Consider the following 25111-nt stretch of genomic DNA (forward strand, 5'->3'; position numbering starts at 1 on the left):
CTAAAAGAAACAGTTCTCTTCCCCTGCATAGAAATATGAAAAAATACACTTTTTCTTGTCAATTTAAGGTTTTTATTAAAATTGCATGTATTTTACCTTCGTTCTATTTGGATCTCTCATGTGAACTAGTCTAGAAGCCTGCACAGAAAACATGAAGTGATTTTGCATTTAGATGTGCTGTAGTTATTAAAAAGCAGGGTTATTATTTTTATTTCCATCTCCTTATTTTTATTTGTGGACATCTATTAACTCCAGTAATTTTGCATGACCTCAGTGCCATTCATCTTCTATCTGAAACAACAAGAAAACCAGCTCTCTTGTGAATGGCTGCGTCTCTTTCAAAGATGTCGCCAACAACAGGTGGGTGTGGCTGCTTCATGCTTCAGAGTGTGATTGGGATATCATCGACTGACATCACACAGAGCCAAGAGTAGAAAAAACACTCAACTGGAGCATGCAGAGCAGTTTGAAGCCTGATTCGTGGCTCACGGGGATTACCTTCATGTGTGCTGACATTCGTGTTTTTAAAACTTTGGCCAACATATATGACAGAATGTAAGGAAAAGCATAACATTCTGTCATGCTGTGCACAATCTTGGTATCAAATAGAAGATTCCATCCCCGTAAAATGATAAAAGATGTTTTATTCATCGCAACAGATGATGTACTCACTTCCCACCCACTTACAACCCTTTCTACAGCTACACTGACATGAGGTTTTGACAGCAGCTGCAGACCACGGAGGCTGTGCCAAGATCTTCCAAACTGAACACAGAGAGCAAACAACTTGCATTTATTAATGCATACTCCTTTATACTCTTTGCACTCTGTAGTAAAGGTAACCTACTAATTACTGGAAAATCGGAGTGAGGTTTTATTTGTGTTATGATCAAACTTCCTTTGGGTTTTTTTTTTGTTTGTTTTGTTTTTTGCAGGCTCATTAATCATTTCCTGTATTTGACAGGTGAAACCTCTGCTCATCATGTCTGTGTGCTCCTGTGTAAGTGTTCATTTATCTGTGTTTGCTTACCCTGGCATTTATTCAGTGACAGACATTAGGCCTCAGTGATGGTGGGTGTCAAGCTCCAGCTCTTTGGCCCAGACCCCTGCATTAATGAGGCTGCCATCAGCAGGCTGAATGCTTAGTTACAGCCGCCCCCTGTGTGCCGCCCTATGCCGGCCCCGCACATCGCTGCCCATTGTTTCCTGTTCACAAATAAAGCTCGAATTAATTAGCCAGTTGGCACAACTCTTGGTGCCGCCGTGTCAGCGCCCTCCATTCAGCTCCGTGCCTCATCCCACATGTCCAGTCCTCCCGCTGTGAGACCATGGCTGCCTGAAACCGCAGACCTCTGCCAGAATTTCAGACTTTTAAAATTACTGCTCACTCAACAACAGAGGAGTAGCCAGTGTGCTATAAAGACGTGTTTTACTTGAGCTGAAAATCCCCCCCCCTCCTCAAACAGGATGAAAGAGGGAATTAAATGGAGCTCAGAGACCGGTCAGAGCAGCGATTCTCTTCACACATCGGCTCCACTCATGTCCATCAGTCAGAGAGGTGTGGTGGAAGTAGGTCAGGCTGGCAGGGCTGAGGTGATGGGGGTAGCATGGTGGAGGACAGCAGGGACGGAAGCCTTTTTTTTTTTTTTTGTGGAAGTGAGATCAGTGTGTTAGAAAGATGCGAGCAGTCACATCCACCGAGGCTGAAAATGGACACAAGCGGTTGTTGCGCAAGCCAGCACCTGCACGATCCTGTCACAAATTTTTTAAAAGGAGCTTCACGCATACACAAACACACAATCGTGCTCACATTGTCACTTTGGCATTGTTAAATTTAGCCACAGTGCTTAGCAGGTGTAACAAATGTCTGCGAGCTGAGGCCTGGGAGGTGTTCCCACAGATCAGAGACGCTGCTTCTGTGTCTGATTACTTGTCTGCTGTCATGGAGCTGTGCTCTCTGCGTCTATCTCGCTCTCTCTTTTTTCCTTCTCCCCTTGCCAGCCACAGGGGACCATCACAGCCTTTTTTTTCTGTTTATCTTGTGATATTTTTTTTAGTAGCAAACGGCACAGCCCACCCCTCAGATGCATTCTTATTCTTTGCCCAGATAATGCGTCAATTAAGGCCACTAAAAGCTCCTGACCTCAAAGTCCCCAATGATACCACCAAATTGGATTTTAGACTGGGAATGTGTCGGCACCGATAATTCTGCAGAGACTCAGATTGGAAATCTTTTTCTTTGAGACGGGGGGTTTAGGAGAAAAACAGGCAAGTATGAAATATGAGAGTGCGTTCCAAATCAAGTTCACTCAGCTACTCTGATTTCAACTGATGTGCTCTTTTGTGCCATATACATTTCTACCTGAATTAAAGCTGGGGTAGGAAACATGTTTTTGGCATCAGTGGTTTAAAAAAAAATCTATAATAACCTTTCAGCATATGGTGATTTAAGTGGTCTGAGTTGAAACTAGACTCCTGCACCTATTCTGAGATCTGTTTTCATGCTCTAGAAAATCTAGGCCATGAGGAGAGACTGGTAGAAGGTAAGTGGTATAAAGGATAAGAAGTAAGATGAATGAAGGACTTTGACATGGGAGAGCACAGCATGAAGACAAAAGTTATCATTAAGCATATCTCAAGCTTCCTCTTCTGAAGTTGTAGGGGTTTTTTTCATTCTAGATTTTGGCCTGCTGCCTAATGTCTCTCTCTAATTTTTTCCCCCTACCCTCTGTCTCCTTTTGCTTTCTGCTTCTTGCCTCCGATCTATCCTGTTCTTCACCTCAGGGGACACCACACAAAGGATGAGATCCGCTCCGTTTCCAACCCCTGCAGAATTGGATGCATATGCTAAGAAGGTTGCCAACAACCCCCTCACCATTAAGATCTTCCCCAACAGTGTCAAGGTCCCCCAGAGGAACCACGTGCGCCGTACTGTCAACGGGCTGGATACGTCAGGCCAGCGCTACAGCCCTTATCCTTCCTCTCAGGCCAGTGCCAAGACAGGCCTCCTCGCCATCATCAAGGTGCCCACTGTCAAAGGCATCCTAAAAGATTTTGACGGTAGCCGGGCTCGCTTGCACCCTGACGTCATCATGAACCCCCTTACGGGACCCTATCAGGTGGCTTCAACCAGCACTTTAAACCACCAGGTGCAGAACCTTCCCCGGCCCCAGCAGAGGTTACCCCTTCCACTGCAGGACCCCCCTCAGACTGTGCATATACCCCTTCCCCAGCAGCAGGTGCACACCCAGAGTCTCAGACAGCCTCCCCCAATGGCCCAGCACCCTCAGGGCCCAGCCAGACTCCAGACTCAGTCTCAGCACCCAGCTCTCGGGCAAACACAGGGGCCACCTACTGTCATGCTCCAGCAGCAGCACCTTCAGCAGCAGCAGCAGCAGCCTCCACCTGGCCTGCAGGGAAGCAGAAAGCTTCCCGATGGCGATGCACCACCTAATGTTACTGTCTCTACCTCAACCATTCCACTCTCTATGGCTGCTGGTCTGCACCAGGGCCGCCAGGCTGACCTGAACACCATCGTACATCAGATCAACCAATTCTGCCAAGCTCGGGCCCAGGGTGCAGGAACCACCTCCATGTGTGAGGGCCAGATCGCCAACCCCAGCCCCATCAGTCGCAACCTGCTTATCAGCGCTTGTTCTAGGGTTTCCATGCACAGTAACCCTGCCACCCCTGGCTTCCCCCCACCCAACTGCATCATTGGCTCTCAAGAGAAAGCCACAGCCCCAGTGGGAGCTCACCCTCCACCCAGTGTGGCTGCTATGAACCACTTGCCTTCCAACCACACTGATCTCAAGCAGCAGCACCAGCTGCAGCAGCACCAACTGCACCCACATCAGAATCAGCAGCAGCAACTACAACACACCACGCAGCAGCAGCAGAAGATGCGCTCTTGGAATCAACATCAGTTGGCTCATGTACCCCACATTCAGAATGGGGGGAGCCACCTCTGCAAGCAGCCTTCCAGGGACGCCACCTTCCATTTTAAGGGCATGGGCTACCCTGCAGAGGTGTGCGTGGGTCACCCTTACTCACTAAAACCTCCCGTAGAGAGGCCCACCCCCTCCCCACCTGTTAACAACAATGGCATGCCCGGCCCCATGGCCCACTACACTAACGGTCACTACTTCCAGTCGCACATTTGGAACAGCAGCATCCTACCCACACCCAACAGTGACAGCTCCGGGTCTCAGGACATAGCCATGCCATTCCACGGTGCAGGCCCAGGAGGGTGCACCACGCTAGACTGTGGGCCCCCTGGGGCTCCCCATTACCGGCTAGGATCAAGCTCCTCCTCCTCCGCCCAGACTAATCTGATGCAAACAGCAGATTACTTGGGTGGGGACTTCCAGACGCCCTATTTCTGCGATCAGAATCTAGGGTTGATGGGCAAGATGCACAGGCCCCCTCTGAGCAGGGTAGGTCCAGAGGTTGGGGATGGCAGAACCGCTCTCATCCAGCACCCAGGGTACAGATAAGCTATGGCCTTGTCTCCACAACTGTTATCAGCACCCTTTGTTTAGTCTTAAGAAAGGAAACATGAATAAAACTCAACTTATAACTTAAGCAAATGACTGCTAATGTTAAAGAGGGTAAATTAATATATTTAATGAAGATCAGTAGGTTTTTTTTTGTTTGTTTGTTTAATCTTGCAAGTGATCAATTGCTAATTCTAGGTTTGTTAACGAGGGCTTCTAACTGGCACTTCATACTGTTTATTACCTGCTTTTTTCCCTTGATGATACTTGTCAATTTACGTGCCTGGATCTCAAGTGATCCTGTGTCATTTCTACTTCAGACCTGCCACTAAAGTTTCCTTATGCATGCAAGAAAGAAAAACAGATCCCTCTCTGAAAAAACATCTGCTGATAGATTTTTTTTTCTTCTTCCTGTAACAGGATCATGTCAGGAAATTTTTTGGCTCCGACTAGGTTCATTAAATTAGTTTCATTTCGATGATTAAACGCAGTCACTTCAGGACAAAAGAGAGAGAGATGACCGTGCTTCAATGCAAAGCCATCAGTTAGTGAAGTATAACAGAGTCCAGCTGGGACCTGTTCCAGAAAGCAGGTTTAGTTAGTTTGAGTTGATGAAGTGCAGCTGGGTCAGTCAGCTTAGGTAATATTAAAAAAAAAAAAAAAAAAAAAAAAGCAGTTATCAGTGGAGCTCCGAGTCCAACAATCACTATGGCAACGGGTAAATAAAGAGCAAATCTTCCACTTTAAATGGAAATATGAATGTTTGTCAATCTGTCACATTTTTCTTTTTTTCTTTCTTTCGTTTTTTTTTTAAAGCCACATTTTATTCAGCTTGAATTTTACTTATTTTTTTTTAATGGAAGTTGGAATCCTACCTTTTATTGGCTACAATATCTGAAGGCTGAAATACAGGAAACAGCAGTGGAATATTGGAATATGGATCAAACAGATATGATGGCATTTAATTACTGTAACGTCAAAGTGTGTTGTAATGATTTGCAGTAAAAAAACTGACTGTACCTTTTAAGACAGCTTTGTTGCATTCGCTCAGTAGCATATATTGACCTCAGCATGTGTGCATATTTCACATGCTATGGGAACACTTTTGGACTGTCTGCAGTCTGTAAGACTCAAAGACTCACTCTGAACTACATGTAGCTTGGTTTAAGAAGCTGGTTTCAGCAGGTACGCAATCATCCTCCCTCAGTCATCTTCACCATGTTATGCCGCTGTGATAAAATAGGATATATCATGAGATATGATAATAATACTCGAAGTATGTACCTTATAAACGATAGTATGGCCAATAAACAGGACAAGCTTCATGCAGAGGATTTTTTTTATTTAAACAGGGATTATGCCAATATGCAGTTTAGTGTCGAGAAAGTGGTTAAGAACCTGACAGCTGCCATCCTGTCTACAGAGTTATAACGGAAGACCATGTAGCATGCAATAGATTTTATTCTTCCATGTCCACGGATCGCTGTATGTCCAGATCGATAGTCTTGAAAGGAAGAAAGTCCTCGGACAACAAAGTCAATATTCAACCAGATAGTATCCTAACTCTCAACTCTGCATTCACTGCTGGATAATAGGAGGTTAAAAAGAACCTGCAGGTTAGAGTCACAGAGTCGGTTATGCCAACTGACTGATCCAGCATGTCAAAGTTAACAAACCTCAAAGTTTGGCTAAATCTGCTTTCTGGAATAGGCCTCGGGCAAAGCTTGCAGTATGCACACATGCACAAAGGGGTTCTCCTTCTTTTTAAATGTCATTATTTGTATAATAGGATTCTTCAAGATCGATACCTCTCCGTCACTTAAGGAAGTCTGTAATCAGGTTGTTTGTACATATTTAAGTTCCAAGAGGGAGCAAACAAGTTGAAAAACTTTGATGCTTGGTCCTGCTTCACATGCTGCAATGAATTCAGGTGTTTACAAAGGAAAGAAAAAAGAGAAAAAGAAATAAAGGCATAACAGACTGCGTTAGTGCCACGTTTGGCAGCAAGATTGTGAAATGTTTATGACAAGGAAGGTTGTGATAAAATTTACTCCTACCTTTTTAAAAGCGACCAAAGTCAGGTTAACAAGGACACACTGTTAGGAAGCGGTGCCATTTTTAAAGTTCGTGTCCTTTTCAGATCGTCTTTGTATCTATGACAAATGTGTTTACTTGAATGTTTGAGATGATTTGTTTTGAAGGTATTGAAAGGCACAGACAAAAGTCTCTGAAGTAGATGAAATCCGCGTCAATGCCCCGTAGGAACTCACTACACGCCTAGCTAGATTTGTGGTCCCAACAATGGGCACCTCAGCAAACAGAGTTACATGTTGTTGCTACTGATGCTGAAATGAAAAGACCAAATTGATCACTTGCAAGAGCACTCGGAGGTAAACGAAGCCCGACTTTTAAGTGAAACAGCAAATGCATTGTTTATTTTATTGTACACTGGCTTACCTACTAGACTACTGTAACTTTAAAGTTTAATGATTGTGTATGAATGCTGCCTGTGGATGTGGGAACGGTTAAGGGTGAGTGTGTGTGTGTGTGTGCAGTAGACAGTGTGTGTGTGAGATATAACGCAATGGCACCCATGTTTTGTTCTCCTAACCCCCTAATGACCCTTAAAAAGCCTTAAGTGTTTGGTCCTTGGACTTTCCTTTGAAAATGAGCATGGTTTAATGAAAACCCCAAATAAGAAGGAAGAGGCAATGGTAAGGATCCACAGAAACAGCAATTTTATTTTGCTTTTCTTTTTTTTTTTTGACTTTTTACTTTAATGAAGTTTTGTTGAATAGGCAGAGCAATTCCTTAGATATTCTTTATTATGTAAAGTGAGGAAAATGAGTAATATTTTGTAATTATATATTTTTAGCAATGTGTAGTTTTTTGAGCTGTAACAATTTTTTTTTCTTCTCCCTCCCCTCCCCACAATCTTTCAAAGCTTCAGTTTGCAGTTGTGACTATTTATAATACTTGATTTGCTTGTTATTTAAAATTTTATTTTTTTTCTTTATTTCTTGTACTGTTGCTGTGAAATGGAAGAAGGTCCACGAGCCTTTCTTTTGTGTCATTCTGTACGACAGATAAGAGGCAAGAGCGTGAGAGTTGTGCTACTCTTTTTGTAATATTGTAATAATAAAATAAAGTTCTAATTTATGCTTTGAACTCAGTTCGCTTGAACATTAATTTGTCTAAATTAACAGCAGGCAGCCTAGCTCTTGTCATCCTCTGTGACAGTTCAGGTAGCTACACACACACACACACACATTTGTCTCTCTCATAATCAGCCCTAGAAGCGACTCGGTGTTTCTAAAGGCTTGTCTAAGCCACATTTGTAACTGTGACAGGTAGAGCCAAAGGTGGTGATTGCTACACCAATTGCTGACGCTTCATGCCATTTATCCAGGCCGGAACAGGAAGTGGAGTAGACAAAGCAAGCTGTGAAATCTGTGGGACTGATCTGGTCGCAGTAGATTTAGCTTGTCTGGCTGTGATGAAAATGGGCCTAGTATAAAGGGCACACAGTGGGAGGGAAGGATCAGCACCTTGGTGAGTGGCATTACTCCACGAAGGTTTTCGAGCGATACCAGAGGTGCCAGCAGGTTATGGCCTTTGAGCAGAGGATGCGCATCCAGTTGACGTGCAGGAGCAGCATGTAGAAGAAGCCGCTGGATTAAATGTTCTGCTTTAAAGGTTTGCTTTAAAATTTCTTTGCTATTTGCACAACACTGCCTGGCGTTCAATACTGATAAATATTGCTGTTTTACACTGTTGTCAGTCAAACCCAAAGTGTCCACAAGGTTTTCTTGGGAAGGTTACACTGGGGTATCAATCAGTCAGTAAAGTAGATTATCCATGTCTGTTAAAATTATTGGGCAAGTAAAACAGCCAGTCAGGCTGAGTAGCCAGAGAGCAGCTCTCTGTTAGACCGGTGTCATCTCTGTGGACTGGTACGCCTGCCACCGCCTACTGCCATCCATGAATAAGCCTCTCCAGCTCCTCCCTGTGGGTAAAGCAGGAAAATGTTAGTGGACTCGAATTACTTTCCTCCCTCACACAAATCCATGAATTCATGTTTCCGCACCTCTTTGTTGGCTCCTAGGCGGGGTTTCAGTGCCTGGCTGCTGGACACGCTCCCAACAGCCGGGATCCTCATCGATTTTGACCAGGTTGCTGTTCCATTTGTTCCAGTTGACTTCCTCCACTCTGAGGAGACAAGAGGACACATGCTCCAATTACTGTCTGCCGTGTGACACATCAATCAGCTGTCAACAAAATTAGCGAACAACATGGTGTACTGTGCATCAATCGATTATGCTCACACAGCCGCGTCTTGGATGAACTCTTCAATGCTAAACCTTTGTTTCTCCTTTGTTACTGTGCCTTGATGAAGTTGGCCTTTATCAGCCTTTATTGTGAGCAGCAGAGTGGTGATCAGTTTCATGCAAGGGATTTTATACTCCTTGATATGAAGAATCTTAATATGAAAACCTGGCCAATAAAGTCAGATAATAAGTCTAATATTAGACCTCATACATCATCCTTCCTGTCACCAGGAAACCCACTACAAACCCACAAAGACTGACACACATGCAGAGGTTCAATTTAGCACAGCTGAACACAAATAATATAGCCAATACTGAAACGTAGCCAAATGTATGACTAATAACTCTAATAATTATGTATTCAATACCCAAACGCGTTCTTTTCTCCTGTCTTTATACATGTCTGGATTTATCTGCAAGCGAGTTCAAGCCGCAGCTCACTAACAGCCAGTTTTCTAGATTTTGTTTTTCTGCAGCCACAGAAGCCAACTAGTGCTAATGCACGTTGTAGTGATCAAACTAACAAATTTAGTAAAGTAAATGCAACATTTGAACATCATGTCAGCTGAAATAATTCAAAGTTAGACTAAGTTAGATTATAGTCATTATTTATGTCAGGCATTTTTAGTCTTTCTTGGACAAGGACAATTGTAAAGCAGGGGAAAAGCAAGAATGACACAGGACATGCAGACCCATGTAGTAGTGTTTTTTTTTTTTGTTTTTTTTTTACATTTTAAGAGAAAAAGCTTTGACCCAACAGGGCCTCCATAACTTGTGAGGCTGCATTTGGCATCATAGTGCTTTGTGCTAAATTATCCATGTTCAGCTGGTTTAGTATGTTGGTGTGCAATAAATGCAAAGTGCAGATGAGGCTGATTGGAACAACAATAATTGACAAATAACTTGTTACCCCTGAAAACTACTAGGAAAAACCACTGAAGCTCTTTTCTGAGCTGAGTGGTATCTGTCATATTTCACCATATTGAACAAAATGACTGCGTGTGCATCAGAAGCTAGTGAAGGTGGTCTCTGCCTGTTCAGCTATTCTTGGAAAAACCCAAAAACTGTTCTAATGGTTATCAAACCGCGTCTTGATAACACCTCCTTAACGACGAGGTGTTGCAACCCGTCGTTAAGTAAACATAAATGCAGAATGAAACATTTGATTTTGTAATACTGCTAGATGAAAACTAAAGGAACTTCCTGTATTATAATCGTGTGCAGCTCTATATTTTCACTCTTGGACTTCATTAGAGTAACTTTGCATGACTCACAGTTAAAAAAAAAAATTCTTCTGGACTGATGCTCCTAATAAAAGAAAGGCTTTAACAGCAGATGGGTGTGGCCGCTGGGCTCACTGATGTGCCTGAGACAGCCTTATTAACCCTGTAACACCAAATGTATCATATTTGACACGTGAGCTTTTGATATCTATATGTGTGTCTTCTCTTCCCCGCCCCCCCCCCCCCCCCCAAAAAAAAATAAAATAAAATAAATAAATAAATATAACTATAAACTATAAATCTTTCTTTATTTGAAACTTTTTGCCATGTTTAAACTAGGAATGTACAAGAGCTGCAGCCTTCAGGAAGCTGGGACTTCAATCAACAGATTTCCAACCCTGCCCTATGCCAATATGTCATTGGAAAAAATGAGGCCTCTATCTCCAGTAGGGGTTAAGGTAAGGGCGTAGCATTCAAGAAGGAAGAAGCTTCATGTTGATCTTTGTGGTATCTATTAATGTCTGCTTGCTAACATGTTGTCTTTGTCAACAAAACTGACAGAAACATTAGATGGTATTGGTTAAAAGCTTAGATTTCATTAAAAAAAAGCTATGAAGATGCTAAACCACAAATGTCAACCCTATGTTGGAGCTAGAATGTCCAGGGCATTTGCAGCCCTTTGAAAATGTGTGACTAACCACTGTGCTGTCACTGAACTGAATAGAAGCCAACCTGAAACACCGTCGGCGGTCCTTTCCGGTAGCAGTGTTGAGATTTTTCTCCACCCCACAGCGAAAATAACCCTTCAGGCAACAGGGCAGTCTCCTCTCCATGTCCAGGATAGTGATAGCCCTCTGAAAGCAGTCACATCATTTAAATCACGCATACTTCATTTATATACTCACATCAGCTCTGAACACTCTGACCTGTAGCTTCCAGATGCTGGTGGTCTCATTGGTGAGCTTCTCCACAGTGCGGTTCATGAGCGCGATGAGCATGTTGAGCAGCAGGATGTAGGTAAGTATGATATAGAAGATGAGGAGCACATAGAAGACGTCTATGTACTTGTAATTCTGGATGAACTCCATGTCGCCCATGCCAATGGTGAACTTGAAGAGCTGCAGGGTAGTGTAGGAGATGTTTGAGAAGGTGGGTTTGACACAATCCTCCTCAAGACCAACAAGGAGAAAACGAGGTGATTTAGTGGTGTTTGTTGTATTCAGCTCTTTATCAGGAGACTTGTCCGCTGTAGGGTCTTTGAGCAGGGTGACCACCGCTGTGATAGGAAGCAGGTTACAGCAGGTTAAGCAGGTCTGATCAGGGTACACAAGCTGCAGATTCTGTCCCAAAATACTCTTTTTGTAAAAGAGTATTTTGTATGTAAAACTTTTTAAATGGAATCAAAAAATGCAGATGTTTTTGTGCAAACCTTTCTCCTTTTTAGAGAGGGTATAATACCTGCTGAAAATCCAAAGAGGAAGACGATGTAGACAAACAGGAAGCGCAGGATGTCACTGAGGATCATCTGCAAACAAGGAGACAGAGAGCCTCAGTGATGGGATCAGTTGCTACTATCTTCTCTGTGGAACTGCGTGACATGCGAGGGCTACCTTTTGTATCATGACACTATAGATGCCCATGTGCTCGTTGCCCCTGGAGAAGTAGAGTATGTTCACCCAGCTGAGAGCAAGACACAACACCAGGAAGCTGAGGTACTCATCCCTCCCAAACAGGTGGAGCCCAGTGGAGATCAGGAAGAGGACACCCTGCAAAAGACTATCAGCGGCAGCACTGTAATAACTATTAACATGACTGCTGAGGAGTTTTACTGTGCTGTACATCTTCCACAAACCATTTATTTGCAAAGTGTTGTGGAAAAACCTATTTTTTCCCAAAAGAAGCACAATGCCTATAGAAAGTATATAACCAACTTACCAATGTTTGGACACAAACATGCTTTTTATTTATTTTTACGACTTTCTACATTGTGGATACAAACTGAATACATCAAATCTATGAAGTAAGATATATGAAATTATGTAGCAAAGAAAAAATTTATGAATAACTCTAAATATGTCTTATCTTTTAGATTCCCCAAAGTAGCCACCTTTGCTTTGGCGACAGCACTGCAAACCTTCAATCATTCTGGAAAATTACAAAAACTTTGTGTCCCCAAGTGCATTCGCAAAAACCATCAAGTGCTATGACGAAACTGGCTCACATGAGGACCACCCCAGGAAAGGAAGACCAAGAGTCACCTCTGCTGCTGAGGATAAATTCATCCAAATCACCAGCCTCAGAAATCGCAAGTTAACCGATTAGAGCAGATTAGAGGTCAAATAGCTGCTAAGAAACGCCTACTAGGGAAAAGCAACAAGCAGAAGAGATTTGTTTAAACCAAGAAACACAAAGAATGGACATTAGACCGTTGAAAATCTGTGCTTTGGTCTGATGAGTCCAAATTAGAGATCTTTGGTTCCACCCGTCGTGTCTTTGTGCGACGCAGAAAAGGTGAACGGATGGTCTCTACATACATGGTTCCCACTGTGAAGCATGGAGGAGGAGGTGTTTTGGTGTCGGAGTGCATCCACAGCATCCTGCAGCAACATGCCATCCCATCCGGGTTTGTGTTTAGCTGGAGCATCATTTATTTATCAATAGGACAATGACCCCAAACACACCTCCAGGCTTTGTAAGGCCTATTTGACCAAGAAGGAGAGTGATGGAGTGCTGCACCAGATTGCCTGGCCTCCATAGTCACCTAACCTAAACCAAATTGAGATGGTTTGGGATGAGATTTGACCGCAGAGTGAAGGCAAAAGGCCCAACAAGTGCTCAGCATCTCTGGGAACTCCTTCAAGACTGTTTGAAAACCATTTCAGGCGACTACCTCATGAAGATCACTGAGAGAATGCCAAGAGTGTGCAAAGCAGTAATCATAGCAAAGGGTGGCTATTTTGAAGAATCTAAAATATAAAACATGTTTTGAGGTATTTGACACTTTTTTGTTTACTACATAATTCCATATGTGTTCATTCACAGTTTTGATGCCTTCAGTAAGAATCTACAATGTAAATAGAAAAACACATTAAATGAGAAGGTGTGTCCAAACTTTTGACATCATTAAATCACAACAACTGCTGCAGTCAATTGAAACTATTAAAAGGAAATGTTAGTAGTAAAGGGGCTTCAGCTGATTGCTGCACGAATGCAAGTTGCGACTCTGTATCAGGAATAATACTGCATTATAAAGAGGTGAGAAAACTCCACAAGGTAACTTTAATTTTGAGCATGCCTGCTACTTACAAAAGAATCTCATAATATCCGTCAACCAGCAGGGTCTCCAGCTTTGGTCGTTTCCTCATCATATCTATAATCTAGGAATTCAGATGAGGTAATCAGTCATGTTACTGGACTACAACTTCCACTAGGTGGTGATATAAGAAAGTAGATGTACACAAACACAAAGTTAACTACATACCCCTATGAGAAAGAAGTAGCAGTTCGCAACTGCTGTCAGCAGCCAAGCTAAAATGTACAGGTGATCATCAGTCTTGAGGTTAATGTGAAGCATTGGCTGTGGGGCACAGAGAGAACATCATCCACATTAACACAGGCCTGTCTGTGATGCTTGCACAGCTCACCTCTTTTGTGTCAGTCAGCTTACCATGCTTTCTTTCTTATAGTAGGCTAGGAGAGTAAAGATGATCAAGTACACAAGGTAGGACAGGAAGTTGAAGAAAAACATTCCACTGGCAAACCTATTCCACTTTTCTTCAAGCAGTTGGATCAGAGGCTCCGTCTCGAGCATCTCGTGACGGTTCTGAGAGGAGAAAGGAAGGGATGCACATTTGAGAACCGAACAGCATGCAACTACTGCTCTGACTGGTGTCACGATGCTGGAACTCACAGGGATGTCGCTGCCGTAGATCAGTATCTTCAGCACTGAGTTCTCCTCATATGAGTCCACGGAGGCCAGGTCGTACAGGGAGCAGTGGACGGGCCCATAAACCCACTCGGTGAATTTACGGGACAAGTGTTTGGTTCCAGTCTCTTGGAACTCTCGTCTTAAGATGTGTGAGAACAGCTGTAGACAAGTAAAAAGGAAAGCTAGAACAAAGAGAGTCTGTGAAGGTCTGATCTATTTCTGAAAACCCAGAAACCCACAGATCCCACCAAAACGTATAGTTTCTGCCCTGTCAGTAGTAAAGGAGCTCTGCACTTCATTCTCACTGTTGCTTTTCTCACTTGGTAGTACTCTTAATGTCAAACTGCAGTGTTTTACCCCAGTCTTGCCAGTGTGGGCAGCCATTTTGAGAGGTGTCAGGCCCTTCTTGTTCTCAATGTTTTCCAGCTGCACCTTGGGATACAGTCTCGCTGTGATCTTTAGGATACGGTCGTACATGCTGACTATGAATTCTGTGTTGCACTTGGAGTTGTCAGCCACCATCACAAGGGCATGCAGGACCGTGTTGCCTTGAGAATCTACCATCTTAGCATCTGCTCGCTGGTATTCATTGTCCATTAAGAAGTCTACCACGTCGGGCTGGTTGGTGCAGGCTGCCAGAGACAGGGGCAGCTCACCTGCAGACAAAGATTTGATGATATTTTAAAGTTTTATTTCAGCCTTACTTATTTTTTTGAATCAAAATCAGGGTGTTGAAAGTGGAAGTGAAACACTAAATGTTTAAAGGCTACACCATGGAGCCCTGCCCTCAACAACTGACACAGATGTAACTGGATTTAAAAAATAAGTGCTTAAAGGCTTTAAAACATGTTTTGCGCCATCTTCTTTCAGTACAGAACATTACATCAAATTGTAAATGGCCTGTATTTGTATAGCGCTTTGCTAGTCCCTAAGGACCAATAAGCGCTTTACACATCCAGTCATTCACACACTGGTGATAGGAAGCTACACTGTAGCCACAGCCACCCTGGGGCGTACTGACAGAGGCGAGGCTGCCAGACACTGGCGCCACCGGGCCCTCTGACCACCACCAGTAGGCAACGGGTGAAGTGTCTTGCCCAAGGACACAACGACTAAGACTGTCCAAGCCAGGGCTCGAACCGGCAACCTTCTGATTACAAGACAAACTCCCAACTCTTGAGCCACGATCACATCACTGGGTTGAAAATTAAAAATCAGTCAAAAGGGACTATTTTTTTGCTGGTCCATTCTATGTCTAGTCAATCCAAACCATTAAAGAGCAAGCTGACAAATTCATGCTATCAGTACTGAACAGTACAGTACTGTGCAAAAGTATTACAGCTATTGTATTATAGGCATTGACCATTGCTCATTCAACCATTAAAAAGGATACCCAAGTCAAGGAACGAACCAGTGTTGTGTCTGCACATACCAGACAACAATGAACCGATTTGAAATTGTATCTTTAAGCACTTTGTCACTTAGTCTGCTGCAAAAAGAGATGTTTTGTTCTAATTTCTTTAGTTAAATCTATGAAAAATGCCAAAAACAACAGTTTGACAGACATGAAATAATATTTTTGCACCAACAAGGTGATTCCCAAAGAGCTATTATCGAAGAACTTGGCATATGTCGACATGGTGTGCAAAGTGTCCTTAAAAAGTTTGAAGAAACTGGATAGGTGGAGAACAAAAGAACTGGCAGGCCTAAAAAAAAGACTATCTGCAACAGATGAACAATATCTGAAAGAAAGAAATGGCACTGAGGTGGTACTGAGGAGTTCAAGAGACAGGTACAACAAATAGTGTCTACACCCATCTGTAAAGGACGGTGGAGGCTCTATCATGGGTTGTGGCTGTATTTTAACCAGAGGTGTTGGGGATCTTGTCAAAATTTGGTAAATTGTAAATTACTGTAACTATTTCCCACTTTCCTAACAAAATGTTAAGAAAAGACGGTTAGCTCAATTCAATTCAATTCAATTCAATTCAATTCAATTCAATTCAATTCAATTCAATTTTATTTATATAGCGCCAAATCACAACATAAGTCGCCTCAAGGCGCTTCATAGATACAGAGAAAAACCCAACAATCATATGACCCCCTATGAGCAGCACTTTGGCAACAGTGGGAAGGAAAAACTCCCTTTTAACAGGAAGAAACCTCCGGCAGAACCAGGCTCAGGGAGGGGCGGCCATCTGCTGCGACCGGTTGGGGTGAGAGAAGGAAGACAGGATAAAAGACATGCTGTGGAAGAGAGACAGAGGTTAATAACAGATATGATTCAATGCAGAGAGGTCTGTTAATACTTAGTGAGCGAGAAAGGTGACTGGAAAGGAAAAAATCAATGCATCATGGGAATCCCCCGGCAGCCTATGTCTATTGCAGCATAACTAAGGGAGGATTCAGGGTCACCTGGTCCAGCCCTAACTATATGCTTTAGCAAAAAGGAAAGTTTTAAGCCTAATCTTGAAAGTAGAGATAGTGTCTGTCTCCTGAATCCAAACTGGAAGCTGGTTCCACAGAAGAGGGGCCTGAAAACTGAAGGCTCTCCCTCCCATTCTACTTTTAAATACTCAAGACTTGCACTGTAATAAATTTTGCCAGCTGTTGCAGTTCATCGCTTGGTTTTTGAGGTTCACCGAGCAGCTGAGGAAACATTTTTTTGTAACTTGCATTATATTGTGACAACTAGTTTTGAATCCAGTCATGGTTTCCTCTATGATTTAGGGACTACACACGAAGCTATCAGTGGGGGAAAGATTCCTGCATTACTCGTATTGTCCATTTTTATCTCTATCTTCCCTCTGAAGCTAGAGATGCAAATGCAAAACTGGAAAAATTTATTTTCGGGATCCTTAAGCAAAGGATGAGACTGTTGGTAGCAAGAGTGTTCTGTTTTTCTTTGTGGTGTGTTTGCAGTTAAATTTCCATTGACCAATGATGTTTGAGCAAGCTTTTGTTGCTCATGCAGAAAAAAATTCTGTCCAGGCAGCAACAGAAAAACACACATATGGTGAAACCGCCTTGAAACCATCAGCTAATATAAGTCGTTGATTTAGCCATTAACTAGATTAAAAAAAAAAAAATCAGCATTTGTAAAAACTATCTGGCCGAAAGAAGAGCAAGTTTGACCCAAATAATCTTTTTGTTAAACTGGTAATAGAGGAAGATGAGTTACAGAGAGATAATTAATTGATTATAAATTGTGAAATTCATGGCCAACATGAAGATCATATTTACTTAATATTCCAGGTATTCTGTACATTTGAAACAATTATTTTATGTTTGATTAAAGAGTATACTGTTACACGCCAAAGAAAAATGTATCATATGTGACTTTTAAGGCTTTAATAAGTACCAGAGGTTATGTAACAGTATGTAGATAGGGATACTAATATAGTTGGTGTCATAGTTAAAGGGAACCCGAGGAAACCTTTACTTATCTTGAGTTCGCTCTTGTTTCTCATTCGAGATTCAAAGCTGTACTGGTCTTTTAATGTACTCACATGTAATTCAGAATTCTGCATTTTGCAAAAGAATAAGAAACTTGGAAAGGTAGTAGCATGTCCAAAAATAGGACAATCTTTCCCTTTGAACAACTTGCACATTGTTCCTCTATACATATTTGAGTATTAAGTATTGATCGAGGAAACTGGGCCATCATATTGTTCCTTCAAAAAAAAAAAAAAAATCACACTTCTGCTCTGATTCTAAAAACTACAAAAATAACTGGCTGACTCACTGCGTCGGCATATGATCTTTGCATGAGGAAACTCCTCTCTGCAGCAGCATGTGCTCACCAAAGTAGAAGTAGGGACCCTTGTGTGGTTGGAAGAATTTCCCGCAAGCTCTGACGTGGACGTCTGCACCTTTGCTGACCAGCAGCTTCACATAAAAAATACTTCTCCTCTCGATGGCTATATGCAGAGCTGTCTGGCCTGCAAGAAAATGAGTCTTATTTAAACATGTCCACTGCATTACTGGAAAAAAAATACTGGAATACGGATATCGTGACAAGGTTAAAAGAGTTCAAATAAATCTCCCGGACACAGAAAATCTGTTACCTTTGTAGTAGTTGTTGGTGTAGGCTGCGTTCACAAACTCCTTAACATCACCCATCTTCTCTGAAATGTCAATCAACATTTCGACGGTCTCATTCCTGCCATCTTTGAGGTGCAGCAGAGCTTTCATTAAGGGCGTTTTACCGTAGGACCGATCTGTGGATGTAAACACAAATCCATGTGGTTAACACATAGGTCAGCATGTTCTGCTTTAGTTGCAGCTGTTGCATTACCGGTCCTCCAACACTCACACAAAGAGTCAGAGAGTTTCTTCATATTTTGGCGCAAGTACTCTTGAAGGCCATCTAGTTTGCTGATATCTCTGCTGGCCACTGCTTCAAACAGTCTGTCACGGTTATACGTCTTGCTGTCTCTCCTGTTATCATGCTGATCCACACCTCGAATCCCTCTATACAAAAAACCAAAAAAGTGTAACAGTTGGGTTGCTGAGGGTTATTAAATCAGCACTTTGGGGCTTGAAAATACCCAGCACCAATCCTATAATGAGTGTTATATTGAGGCAAACTTCATTTTATCACTGCATGGAGAGGCTCACTTGTCAAAGTTGAAATTGAATCTGATCTGAGGTTTCGTCTTCTCCATTTCTTCCTGGTAATCAGTGTCCATAGGTGTCTTGGGGTCCTCCGGGCTCAACCTCAAAGCCAGACCATCTTTCTTAGTCATCTTTTGGCGCGACCTCTCCTCCTCTGTCCTGTCGTCTGTCTCCAGAGTGAAACCAAACATCTCAGATTTCTTCATTTTTCACCCTTTCCTCCAGTGATCTGCATGGAAATACGACACAGTTATACATAATCCAGAAGTGACAGAGGTGCTGCAAGGAGTTTTCAATACAAAGTGTAGAGATTTTTTTCAAGACACTGTTACTGTTTCACTGCTAATACCTAATAACTAAGACACTCAGTAACTACCATTTTACTGGTGCTTTTTTTAAATTTTATTTTCATTTAAATTGTAGTTAACCGGGTTTATGAGCTTTAAGGAGACTAAGTTTGGTAGTGGTTGTATGTGTGTCATGTCAAAATTTAACCTCTGACCTCACTTTTACATTTAACCCCAAATGCATTACAGATTTAAAGAAAGTAATGTCAAGAGAAAGAGCATGAGCTGCTAGTCAGTTATTTACGTCTAGTTACAAGTTGTAAAAATCAATATTATAACAAACCTATTATCCGTTAGCTTCTCCTACACAAGTTTGGTATTTTGTTTACAAAGTACCAGTTTGGTATTTTGTAAACAAAATAACAAAATACAAATTTTTGTATTTTGTTTACAAAATTTTGTTTACAAAACACCAAACTATACCAAATTATTCCCTTAAAAGTGTCTTGGCTGTCTTGGTGGAGGTTTGTTCTCTCTGGGTGCTTCTTGTTGAAAAAATCTACTAAAAGCAACTAATCGAGTCCTATTTAGCCTGCAGAAATTTGAAACATGAGAAAAAGGGCAATAAAATCACTGTACACCCAAATCTGTGTCCACAGTAAGTCATCTACAACAATTGGAGGAATCAAAGTAAAGATTTAAGTTAAACCATATAAAACTATGTCATTACACTGCTTGGATTGAATTGGTTACAAACACAGCCATGAGCCACTGTAAATAATTCAGGTCAGAGCGTGTAGCGTGGCTGCATCAGCAGAATCGGAAACATGTTTACCACAGGGGCTTATCTAATCCGTCTTAAATGGCACGAGCATAGCTTTCAGACATGTGATGTTTCCTCAACCAGTGACTAACAAAGGAGTTTTTATTTAAAACACTTCCTTGACAACAGTAGAAACACAGCACTCGATCTTCTTGCTGCTTGCTGCTTTGTGACATGACCAATTGGTTTACAGTGTGGTTACACATTCACAGTCTAAAAGGATTCCAAGTTCAGCTGATAGTAAACAGACACTATGCCCCGATGTTAAAGAAAGATGCGTTAAGGGCCATGAGACCGTACAGAAATCTTCTGTGGCTTCTTGTTCCTCTTTTTGAGTCAGAAAATGGGGAATTACTGATTCAGTGGAAACTGTGTTATACCCCATGGACATCATGGGAGGAACACAGCAAAAAAAACAACAACGGACTAAAAACCGAGAATAAGAACATCTGTTGTGGTAAAAAAAACATTTTGCTGAACATCATGTAAAAGATGAATTAAATAGATGCTTTCAATCGCACAACTGAAACGGTAGTATTTTAAAGAAAGAAATGCTAAGCTTGCATGTCTATAAATGTTTTCATTGTAAAACTGCTTGTACAGGAACCTCTCCGACATCATGTGATTATATCCTGGTGTATTATTTATGACTTATTGATCCATGATGCTCAGTAATGTGAGCCATGTATGTTTTTTTTAATGCTGCACAAACATGTCTCTACAATAATAAAGATAATCTGCTCTGTATTCTCACTGAGGCGCAATCTAAACTGTGAAAAACATCCCTTTAACTGCATACATGCCATCCATATACCGAAGCAGTGCAACATGCCACGGCAGTAGCACATTCTTCATGAACTAAAGCATTTTTTTTATAAAGTGGCAATCAAAGCAGTAACAAACGAGCTGACTCACCAGACTTCAATCTTCGTCGTCTGTACTGTTTCCTTTGTTTAAAAAGTTTTGAAAAAAATCTGATGTTAATGTCAAAACCACTGAGGTATTGACACACCCTCAGAGACATGGGCGTGTGAATACTGTTGTGTCTCTGAAGATGCCTGCTTAGCATTAAGAGAAATGAAATAGTAGGACCAAGGCAGAGGGAAATATGATAACCTGCCCTTGAGAAAATTAGAGCACTTTACTCTGGGCTTGAGTGCTTAAAAGGATGCTGTACTGACCATTACTGGACATGACAAAATACCACAGAGAATGCAGTGTATTTTCTGACCTAACACAACAGAGCTTGGCTTTTTTTGATGACTTCAGGAAAGAGGAGCTACAGAGCAGATTGCAGTGTTAAAACAACAGTTAAAATCTTTTATTATCTTTGAATTTATACAAACTAAATAATCCACTGAAGCACTTAGCTGAACAAAAAAGCAGGCATGAAGCAGAAGAGCACTGGCGTGTTGTCCACAGAAAATCCACAGAAAATGAAAGCAGAAGTTTCAAAAAGGAGAAACTTACCCTGAAGAATCAAATTGAAGATTTTGGTCGTAAGTCTTCTGGGGTTTTTTTTTTTTAGTCCATAAAGCTGCTCAAGAGTTTCCTGTACGTCTTACAAGCCTCTTCATGTTCTCAATGTGATGTACTTGTGCGTTTTATTTAGTGCTGCTCTGGTCCTGTGACTAAATGTGTGGTTGCGGAGCATCTGCCTACCAGCGTGAGCTGTAGCTGCAGAGCTCGCATGAGACAACTTCCTTTTTTTACTTTTGAAAAGGATGCATGAGATTGTTATCGTTTGCATATGATGGCATAACCAAAACCGTCACTTGAACCCCAAAAAAACTTCTCTGTGATCTTGATCCCATTTGTATCTGAGCTTTTCATTCTCAAAGGAGCCTTGATTAAATACAAAACAGAAATGTGCACAAAGCTAAAACTCTCTTTATTAGCCCGTCTGAGCTCACGCAGGCAGAAAAACACATTCAACGACAGTCAGGCACAAATTCAGTTATTAACACCGGTTTATTTCTAGTAGCATCACTATCACTGTGGCTTAATGCAGCATAATGAGTGAGTGAACACACTTATAACGCAGTGGACTGTGACGTCTATATGTGCCTGTGGAAAAAAAAACTGTGTTTATGTGATTATAGTAAAATATGAAGCTATAGACTTGACAAACAGGTTTTCTCTTTAACTGGTTGATGACTTTTAATCTTCATAATCATAATCGTATCTCCTTAAACCAAATGACAACAAGTATGAAAAGGAATATTAAAAAAACAAACAAAGGACATCCATGAACTTTTTGAGTAGAACATATACTAAGTTAAAGGTCAAATTAAGGTTGAATGTCAGAAGAGGTGAATAAAGAGCAGTAAACATCAGAAAGAAGATTTCCCATGGCTCTTACAGGTCAGTTAAAGGATGCTGCGATGACCCCCCCCCCAAGGCAGTAGGTGCTTTGTTACTCTAGCTTATAAAGTCTTATAAAGACCAGAGCAATCTGGCTTTGGGAGATTCTGACATGTAGTAAATAAAAAGTTATGTTACTGTTTTGCTGAACGTTATGGTCACTGAGCTGTCCTCGGCTTGTGATTCATGTGGCTTTGAGCTTGGCTGGGCCTGTGCCTGGTGTGTTTAAGTCTGTATAAGGTGCAGCTGCTGTTCTGTCCCTGATGGAATGTGGATTCTCTCTGGTCTGTTGGGGAGGGTTTTTTTTAGTGTTTTGTCAAAAAAGGTTGTCTTGGAGGCACATCCAAGGTTGCAGGTGTCATTGACGGTTCTAGCTGCTTCACTAGGCTCAAGGGTTTCAGCGCTTACGTTCCCGCCACAATTATCATAAAGGTGATACAGATTGTTCAGCCCTCAAACTTTTCATCACATCTGTTTACTCAAATTTTGAAACGAGTCTGAGTAAGGCATAATCACATTCAGAGCCACTTTATTGGTTCCATCAAACTTTGAAAACACTGCTGTGGGGGTAATGTGAATTAGGCCAGGTTTGGGAAAGACCCATGGCTGTTTGTTGCTGGCTGCCAGGGATGTAATTCAACTCATTACTGGGTTTAGTCTAAATGAGATGGTATTTGGTCACACGGTTTGCTTCGGGATTCTGTGGTACAGCCTGAACCCCATTGAGATAGTGAATCCGGTTCTGGATTATAGAAATGAAGCATCTTAATTATCCAAAAGCCAAACTGCAGCAGTTCGGTCCAGGTGAGCAGGTTTTAGCTCTGATGCCATTTGGTGGTGTCTCATTTCAGGGCACTTTATGGTCCCTTTGCCATTCAAGTTCAGAGTAGAACTATTTGTTTTTTAAATTCATTTTTGTCATATTAATCTGCTTAAACCCCATTACATCAGGGTGTCCCAGCCCTGTAAAACTGGGGAAGACATACCACAGCACAGTGGGAAGCATGGATTCACTGGCACATGAGGGTGATGGGGTAAACCCATCCAGTGAAAGCCTGCCGAGGAAGGACCCTCTGTAAATTGGAAGCCCGTTCACGTCTGTCATCATGAATGATTATTCGTTTGTCAGACTCAAACACACCTAACAGAGCATGGTATTGATGTGGGTGACGCACAACTGATTCACTGGCGTTTTAAGACTTTCTGGGAAAGAAAAGAGAAGGTGATGGAGAAGGAAATTCAGTATATGTTCAATTATAGTATTGTGAACCTTCATCTTCAAGCTGGGCTTCTCCCTGTTTGTTGGTGGATACAGCCAACAACTCCCGGGTTCTGTACCAATCACTGAAAAGTGGGTTGACTAAACCAGATGCTTATCCTCTACCATGGATGGAAGACTGCGTGAACAGGGTGGGTTCAGCTCAGTTTGTCAGTAAACTTGATGTACTGAACAGTTCCTAGCAAGTTCCCCTAACGGAGCAAGTGACACATCAGTCTTTATCACTCATTCAATTTCCTGCACTCATTCTGTTGTCCAAATGCACTGGCTTTTTTGTTTTTGCAATCATATGGCTCAGACATCCATCACATCAGGGATCTTATGGGGTTTTTATGTATATACATTTTTTTTTTTGCTTTATTAGACAGATGCAGTGAAGATTGATGGGAAAAAGAGAGAGAGAAATGTGGCAAAGAGCTGCAGGTCAAATTCGAACCTGGCCAGGCCACTCTCAGCCACACGCCATATGGTTGCCTGCTCATCCAACTGAGATAAACCAGCACCCAGTGATTTGATGTTTTGTGGTGCTTTGTCAAGAGCAACTTATTCTTGAGACTATACTCAGTTTTCTGGTAGCTTTCCAGCTCCTTCATTTTTTCCAGCCTACTGTTCAAGTGCCTATTCCAAGCACCAGGTTTCCTGAGTTAGAGAGTGGAGTTAGCACTGACTGGGGAGGCTGTTGCAGTAAACTTGGTGAACATGATACAACAGAGTGTGGTTGAAAATGAGACATTGTAACTGAGTAAAACTTTTATATGCAGTAGTGTAAATGGGGGGGAAAGCAATGATTTGGATTCAGCTGGTGTCCAGGAAGAGTGTGACAACCCCCAGCCACTAGGTGTCTCTGCTATGGTTATAGTGCTGTTACTTGTAGAAGTAACTGGCTGCATGAGCTACACTTGGGCCCAATTAGTTAAAAGATTCATTACTAGTTACTACCTCCGTTTTGAGCCTGTGAGCCAAGCTGTGACAGTGCGATTAAAAAAGAAAAATAAGGCTCAGTGGGAGTTGACGGGCACTGTGAGAGTCTACACTGAAACAAACACTCAAGTCTCTCATCATTCTCAAGAATGAAAAAAGGTGCTAAAAATGAAACCATTCCATTGGATTCCTGCTATTATGACACTGGTTGATTCTAAACCAAGCGTGGATCACCCTGGTAATCTGCGCTTCATGATCAGACTGAATTCTGATCAATCAGTGTTTTGAAATACTTAACCCACAAACACACAAAGATTCGACCTGTTTCAATCAGGCAGCTGAAAAGGAAACACCCATCCCACAGGAAACTACAAATGAATCTGTCCCAGACACCTAAAATGAAGGCACCTCAACATGCTGTTTTCTGCTTCAGTGTTGACATGTTGATTGCATCTTCATCTCAGGGAACATAAATCATGCAGAAGCTTTAAAGCATTCCAACTCACTGTGATTTCTCTCCATGTCATTATTTAATTTCAGACACCTACAGTTAACAAGTTTGAATTTGTTGCCTCTATCATTTAATGCATCTGTCTGGTGCTGCATTAAGCAGCTGTAAAGCTAAGTGACAGAGGCCTGACTTTTTTCCTGAGGAATGAAGAGCAGCTAGGTCTAGGAAAAAGATGCCGTCCTTTGATTGTGACTTACACTGTAACAAAATCCAACCCCAAATATCAGAAATGCCCAGTATATTGATGAGAGCTGTTCAGTCACAGTAAAATCTTTGAGCTTTCACGAACATCTTCTATCTTTTGGTCCTATAAAATTGCTAACATTGGATCTCT

At 41.9% G+C, this 25111-nt stretch overlaps 2 protein-coding genes across 2 annotated transcripts in view; one reads left to right on the plus strand and one right to left on the minus strand.

Moving 5' to 3' along the window:
- Positions 1-6698, plus strand: part of fam222ba (family with sequence similarity 222 member Ba) — a 29362-nt gene extending 22664 nt beyond the window's left edge. The window contains exon 3 of the mRNA XM_080866781.1: positions 2785-6698. Within this exon, the coding sequence (XP_080722907.1) occupies positions 2785-4496 (1712 nt within the window). The 3' untranslated portion in view covers positions 4497-6698. The remainder of the gene's footprint in view (positions 1-2784) is intronic.
- Positions 5299-25026, minus strand: trpv1 (transient receptor potential cation channel, subfamily V, member 1). The gene is made up of 16 exons (XM_080866780.1): positions 21173-25026; positions 18596-18821; positions 18291-18448; positions 18043-18195; positions 17779-17916; positions 14333-14631; positions 13958-14134; positions 13715-13870; positions 13529-13624; positions 13354-13424; positions 11658-11823; positions 11506-11572; positions 10974-11323; positions 10780-10901; positions 8584-8705; positions 5299-8502 (listed from the first exon to the last, which is right to left on the minus strand). Exons 2-16 carry the CDS (start codon positions 18796-18798, stop codon positions 8423-8425), a joined length of 2358 nt encoding a protein of 785 aa, XP_080722906.1. The 5' UTR covers positions 18799-18821; positions 21173-25026; the 3' UTR covers positions 5299-8422.
- Positions 25027-25111: the final 85 nt, after the last annotated feature.

This window comes from Rhamphochromis sp. 'chilingali' (assembly GCF_963969265.1).
Source record: "Rhamphochromis sp. 'chilingali' genome assembly, chromosome: 19".
NCBI lineage: Eukaryota > Metazoa > Chordata > Actinopteri > Cichliformes > Cichlidae > Rhamphochromis > Rhamphochromis sp. 'chilingali'.